The sequence below is a fragment of the Sinocyclocheilus anshuiensis genome, unplaced genomic scaffold (genome assembly GCF_001515605.1).
Source record: "Sinocyclocheilus anshuiensis isolate Anshui unplaced genomic scaffold, SAMN03320099.WGS_v1.1 scaffold1330, whole genome shotgun sequence".
Taxonomy (NCBI): domain Eukaryota; kingdom Metazoa; phylum Chordata; class Actinopteri; order Cypriniformes; family Cyprinidae; genus Sinocyclocheilus; species Sinocyclocheilus anshuiensis.
Window position 1 is genome coordinate 110,146 of NW_015558603.1, and position 7,446 is coordinate 117,591.

General features: G+C 38.0%; 1 protein-coding gene across 1 annotated transcript in view; it reads left to right on the forward strand.

Moving 5' to 3' along the window:
* LOC107680173 (collagen alpha-3(IX) chain-like) overlaps positions 1 to 7,446 on the forward strand; it is a 30,254-nt gene that overhangs the window by 20,995 nt on the left and 1,813 nt on the right. The window contains exons 28-31 of the mRNA XM_016475960.1: positions 4,029 to 4,175; positions 4,261 to 4,315; positions 4,401 to 4,583; positions 5,666 to 5,743. Coding sequence (XP_016331446.1) covers positions 4,029 to 4,175; positions 4,261 to 4,315; positions 4,401 to 4,583; positions 5,666 to 5,743 — 463 coding nt within the window. The remainder of the gene's footprint in view (positions 1 to 4,028; positions 4,176 to 4,260; positions 4,316 to 4,400; positions 4,584 to 5,665; positions 5,744 to 7,446) is intronic.

Consider the following 7,446-nt stretch of genomic DNA (forward strand, 5'->3'; position numbering starts at 1 on the left):
TTTTCTTTTTGGAGAGCAGTGATTTTCTCCTTGCGACTCTGCCATGGACACCATGGTTGTTCAGTGTTCTCCTGATGATGGGCTCATAAACATTAACATTAGCCAATGTGAGAAAGGCTTTGTTACTTTTACACGTCTTGCTTTTAGAGTGTTTTTTGTTGGTGGACCACTCCTGGGGAGGGTAACAGTGGTCTTGAATTTCCTCCATTTTTACACAATCTGTCTGACTGTGAATTGGTGGAGTCCAAACTCTTTAGAGATGGCTTTGAAACCTTTTCTAGCCTGATGAGCAACAGCAACTCTTTTTCTGAGGTCCTCAGATATCTCATTTGTTTGTGCAATGATACACTTCCACAAACGTGACCAAACTTTGATAGATCCCTGTTCTTTAAATAAAAGAGGGCACACACTGACACCTGATAGTCATCTCACTGATTAAAAACACCTCTGAACAGATGGACTCTAATTTCATCCTCAAACTAACAGCTAATCCTAGAGATTCACATACTTTTGCCGCTCACAGATATGTAATATTGGATCATTTTCCTGAATAAATAAATGACAAAGAAGATATCTTCACAGAAGATATTTTTGTCTCACTTGTTTGTTTGGGTTCTCTTTGTCAACTTTCAGGACTTGTGCGAAAGTCTGATTATGTTTTGAGTCATATTTATGCAGAAATATAGAAAATTCTAAAGGGTACACAAACTTTCAAGCGGCACTGTATATATATATATAAAATACAGTAATTTTCACCAGACTATTTGAAGAGCTATATTTAAAAAGAATGAATCATTCTAGAGTTAGTGGGGTGATTTTGTTAGGGAGTGCATCTATATAGAAAATAAAAATAATAAAGAGATGAAAATGTATTTTTACTCTGAAGATTTACAAGAACCAGCTCAAATCTCTTTCATCAACCACTTCAGGTAAAAAAAAAAAAAAAACTTTTTACACTCTTTTTTGTAGGCCACATTCCCATTGTTTTTGACCAGTTCAGTATGACTATAAAATACAATTGTGGTTGTAATTAATTTTATTGTTATTAGTGATTATAATTAGGGATGTGCGCGGCGACTAATTTGACTGACGTTTAAACGAAAGTTTTGTATCCGACTAGTCGACTAAGCAAGAAACCCCCAAAAGATGGTAAGAAAAAAAAACTGTGCGTGCGTGTAGCATATATAATAGCCTATATTTGAAATACTTCTTGCTATTAAAAATGTGTTAAATGCAATGTTAAAATGACGGTAATTTGAATGATAAAATCATGTTTTTTTTTTCTGTCGTGTAATCGACTATTGTTTTCAGTGTCGACTAGTGGGAGCTGTACCGTTTAGTCGACTAGACCCGCACATCCCTAATTATAATATTGTGTTTTATTATCGTGATATTACGAAATAAAAACAAAATGATAAATAGATAGTAATAATAATAAAAAAGTAATTTTAACAAAAGTAAAATTACAATACTAATATTGATGTATTAAATGAATAGTTCACGCCAAAATGAAAGTTCTGTCATCATTTACTCTCCCTCATTATGTTCCAAACGTGTGAGTTTCTTTTCTTCTGCAGAACATAAAATAAGATATTTTGAAGAATGTTGGTAACCAAACAGCTGCTGGTAGCCACTGACTTCCGTAGTATGGACCAAAAATGCTATGGAATTCAATGGCTACCGACAACTGTTTAGTTATCAACATTCTTCATTCTTCTTTTGTCCTTTCTTTTCTTTCACAGAAGAAATAATCTCTTACAGGTTTGGAACAACTTAAGGGTGAGTAAATGATGGCAGAACTATCCCTTTCATTTCTTCATTTTCAAAGGGTAAACCATCAAGCTTTTATTTTAGTGGGTTGCCGACAAAGAAAAATAATTTTGAGTTTCAGAGTGAAGCTCAGCTCTGTGTTCATGCAGCCCATGATATCAGTAGCTATGTTTCCATCCATCTATTGTTATGCACATTTTGGAATAGCGCATAAAAAAACACTGGATGGAAACGCCGAGATGCACACAAATGCTAAAAATGCGCATAAAAAATGTATGCACACAATTGAGTAGAATAAACTTTTTATCCGATAAGAAAAAATGCGCATAAACTATGATGGAAACACATTTACCGAATAAATTCCTCCATGCGCATCAAAAAAGTAATGTGACTATGAGACGGGATAACCTGACTAACCAGCGGACCGATCTCGTTCACAGCATCTATATGTTGTTTTGGTCGTTCTGAAATGCCTGAGCAAAGTCTGTCATCAAAGTATTTATGTGTAATTACTGTCTTACACGACTGCGTTCCCAAAGATCAGGCATCCACCTCTAAAAGCAATGACCGCATTTATTGTGTTTCGTCTGCTCGCTCTGAGGCGCAAGTAATTTATTATATTCAGTAGCTTCTCAGGAAGTGATGATTTTGTTCTCTTTGACTCGCTGGATGGAAACGAGAGCACTTTAATTGCAAATGTTTTATGCGATATTCTAGTTTTGCACATAAGTTAAATTCGCATCTTTGGATGGAAATACAGCTAGTATCTCAGAACAGCTCGATTCACAGTAAATGAACCAAACCATTCTCAGATGCTCAAACACTGTATCATGAACTACAGGTGTGGAAATGTCACGCTTGAAACCGGGAATGCAGTATATTTAATTAAATTGCCACCTGTGTTGTCTGACAATCTGACAATCACACTCAGCCATATCGCCATAACAATTTTATTTTGATATATCATCAAGTATGGAATTAAATTAGTGCTGATATCAGATAAGGTCAGTTACTCTGTTAAGTACTATGGGTGTCGTTTATCGTGGTCTCAAGTGTTTTATTGCTTTTAGAAAATAGTAGCTACATAGTCTCAATCATGAATAAACATTTATCATGTGTCAACTCAATGTATTTGTTCTACTTGCTACTGCTAAAGCAAATGAACATATGTAAATGCACATATGTAGATCTAGAAAAGTGGTGCTGGGGAGGAGGAGGGTTTTAAGAATGAAGAGAGTATTTAAATGTTAGCTAAAAATGGAGCTCGACAGATTACAAGTAGAGAACCTATTAAGCAAGACGATTGTGAGTGAATTTCAGTTTTGTAGATTGTGAGTACATTTAGTATCACCAGTTTTGCATGTCTTTGGATTGAGGGGGAAAACAGGGCACCCTGAGGACATCCACGCAGACATCACACAGACAATGTCTCCTGGGACTTGAACCTTCTTTCTGTGAAGCAGCAGCGCTACCTACTTCATAACTGCTGTGAATTATTAGTATTTTAATTTTGAAATAAAAAAATAATAATCTTTTTTTTTTTCTACAGTATTTTACTATCCTGTGTGGGATATGTAAATATCGTATGTAGATTGTGAAGAACAGCGCTAATTGTTCTTGTAATGTGTTTCCTAATTGAGCATCAATGAATGTCTGCACCTTGTGTAATAGTAGTGCGAGTCCCTTAATTATCCTCGTGATAAGAGCTGAAGATGTTGGGAAGAGATGTAATGTGGAGCAGGAAAACCAAAGAGTGTGCAAGAAAACACTTCTCTACAGGATCATTTGTGTCAGTTCAGTTATCATTGTGTCATGTGGCATGTATGTAAAATAGCTTAATCAGGACAGTACTTTAAAAAATAAACAAACTTTTTTTTTACTTATTTTTGGCATTTTTGCCTTTATTTTGATATGATAGTAGCATAATGACAGGAAGTAAAGAGGGAGAGAGAAGGGGATGGGATCAGGAAGGGTCCTCGAGTCGGGACGCCGAAAGCGCAACACAGTATGTCGGCATGCTGCCCACAAGGCTATTGGTGCCAACGATAAATAAGCTTTTTAAAATGATAAACATCTTGCAGAGTCTACAAGGGGTATGCAACCTTGTGACCTCAGCTGTAGTAGTAGTCAAACACGTCATAGCTCTTATATGGTGCACAGCTTGTCTGGAGTGATGAACTTACTGCATCTGGGACCAAATGCAAAACATTTTATGCTGCTACCTGAGGACAATCCGTGTGGTTTTCCCTGTGTCTTAGTCCGGTAAGCGTGGCGAGCTGGGAGCCAAAGGAGTTGTAGGACCACAGGGAGAGACCGGAGCCAGAGGCGCACCTGGAAAACCAGGACCGATGGGATTCCAAGGAGAGCAAGGTTTTCCAGGGGTCTCTGGAAAGACTGGTGTTCCTGTAAGCACCTGCCAGACGATACATGTTGGTACTGCGCTGTAAACACAGAATATGTCTCAGGAGTGCTGTTGTGATTATGTTGCAGGGGAAACTGGCTAGTGAGCAGCACATCAGAGAACTGTGTAGCTCGATGATCGATGGTAAGACCTTTGTTCACCCATAAACGGCATTTATTGATGCAGCTTCACGATGCAGCCTGTAGTGTATTGCTGGTGTTGATCTCAGATCAGATGGCTCAGCTCGCTGCTAACCTGAGAAGACCTCTGGCTCCTGGTGCCGTGGGACGGCCTGGACCAGCCGGGCCTCCAGGGAAGCAAGGAGAGGTTGGATCCATCGGTCACCCTGGAGCCCTTGGCCCGCCAGGTTACAGAGGGCTGCCGGGAGATCTCGGTGATCCTGGTCCTCGAGGTGAGAGACGGGTCATGTTGTGCTTTTTTATTAAACAAATGGCTAAAAGGATAAAAGTGTACAATGCAATGTCATTAAGGTTGCAATTATAGTTAGTTAATGCAGTGCATTTGTTAAGAGTATATATTAATCTTTGTTTATGTTAGTTCAATTCAACTGTTCATTGTTAGCTCAGGTCCATTAAATAATATAAAGACAACTTTTGATTTTGGTTCATGATAAAATTACTATTGTATATGTAAAATGCTATATAATGACTTTTTATTGTTAGTTCATGTTAACTAATGTAGTTAACTAATGGTATTAAACAGAACCTTATTATAAAGTGCTACCCATATTTCCTCAGGACAGGCTTTATCTGCACCTATCCACCTTATTTTTCAGTGTGGAAGTAATCCGTTTTCTGTCAATGTGCGAGACTTCCGGTTCATTAACTGCTGTAGGGAAATAACGAGAAGAAAATAATATGGTAAGACACCAGTTTGAAATATCAAGCCGCAAAACAAGGTGTTTTGTACAGCTAAAAATAGCTGGAAGCGGGTGACACCGGAAGCCAGACACATTAAATTTACTCTTACGGGAAAAATAAGGTGGATAGAATATAACACGAGTGTGCTTTCAAGCAGAGTATTACAGTTTTTTTTTTACAATTGCAAAGACACATTTTTCAACACTTAGGTAACTCTTTCAAAACTCTTCACACAGTTCTCCCTACCAAACTTTAGCTCGGCACAGCAGTACATTTCTCATCCAGAATGCAAAACAGAAAAAAATGTTATTGCAATGATTTCCAAGTTTCCTCATTTGTATAGGTGCATGTAGTTTTGGTGATGTTTGAAAGATTTGATCATTGAGTGTTTTGTGTCAAAGCAGTGATAGTGAGCACAGCAGCAGTCTGTGTGGATCATTTGTTGAAGAGTTTTGAAAGTGACCAGAGTATTGAGAAATGGCTGTAAAAAACCTTCTCACAGCTGTGAAAAATATTTGCTGTTACGTGTATGAATCCAGGAAGAATGTTTTATCCTAATATGAATTCATAAACCACATTCCAGAATGAATTTGTATGTATCTTAATTCTGCAGGGGACGTGGGCGAGCCAGGTGACAAGGGGCCTGTAGGTAAAGCCATCGAAGGGCCCGCTGGAGACCAGGGGGACCCGGGTAAGTACAGGCTGTTCATAAGCACATTAAGTGCGCCCCAGTCGGACACATTATCAGTGCAGCTTGTCAATGTAAAGTAGCTTATTAAGAAAAATAAAAACTAATTTAACACACAGCCCTGCTGTGTACCACTGCCAAATATTAACTTAAAAAACACACATTTCCTAAAGTATTAGCATGCCAAAAAAAAAAAAAAGTTAGCTGGGCCAGATGTGGCAGAACTCTTCTAAGAGCAACCTGGGATCGATTCCCAAGAACAGGCCGGTGGATGTTTCTGACTTGATTAACTATACTGTACAGCTCAAACTAAATGAAAGATAAGCATATGAGCAACCAATCATAAAATGATTATATGCAGAGCTGGGTAGTAACTGATTACATGTAAACGGGATTATGTAATCTGATTCCAAATATTAAAATACTTGTAAATTGATTAAATTACATTTCAAAATACTCAGAATCAAGACTAGTTACTTTTTTATTGATTACATGATTACCTATTATTCACACAATAGCAATTAATGCTTCATAATGTATTGATTCTCCCTAATTCCTCTTTTAAATCTTCCTTTCTAAAATAGCCTACCACTTACATACACTCAGAAGGTCTGTGGACATTCACACAGAGATCAGTCTTTAGTCGGGTGCTACATTTGAGCTCTGGATTTACAAAAATCATTTCAGGTTTAAGAAGCGTTTCAGCATTGCATCAACTTCTGATGAACACATTTTTATTTGAATTATCACTCAGTGGGTTATTTAACCGTGCATTACTAGGTCTTTGGAAGGCTTTTGTCTTTCAAACACATTCAAATGCAAAATTCACGTTATTTCTTATTTACATGTAATGCTGGGATTCCCAAACTTGTTTGTCATCTGATCCTCTTTCACCTGATATATTTACTTGAAGTTCCCCTAAGATTTTAAATATTTTAATTACGTATCACACAGTTCTCTGACATTGGTTAATGGTCACATGACATGCATGCAAACAAATGAAATATAAATTTTTTTAGTTTTATTTTAAAATTATTTAATTTTACATCGTTGTGATTTACACTGAACAAAATAAACGCAACACTTTTGTTTTTGCCCCCATTTTTCATGAGCTGAACTCAAAGATCTAAGACTTTTTCTATGTACACAAAAGGCCTATTTCTCTCAAATATTGTTCACAAATCTGTCTAAATCTGTGTTAGTGAGCACTTCTCCTTTGCCGAGATAATCCATCCACCTCACAGGTGTGGCATATCAAGATGCTGATTAGACAGCATGATTATTGCACAGGTGTGCCTTAGGCTGGCCACAATAAAAGGCCACTCTAAAACGTGCAGTTTTATCACACAGCACAATGCCACAGATGTCGCAAGTTTTGAGGGAGCGTGCAATTGGCATGCTGACTGCAGGAATGTCCACCAGAGCTGTTGCCCGTGAATTGAATGTTCATTTCTCTACCATAAGCCGTCTCCAAAGGCGTTTCAGAGAATTTGACAGTACATCCAACCGGCCTCACAACCGCAGACCACGTGTAACCACACCAGCCCAGTAGCTCCACATCCAGCATCTTCACCTCCAAGATCGTCTGAGACCAGCCACCAGCTGCTGCAACAATCGGTTTGCATAACCAAAGAATTTCTGCACAAACTGTCAGAAACCGTCTCAGGGAAGCTCATCTGCATGCTCGTCGTCCTCATCGGGGTCTC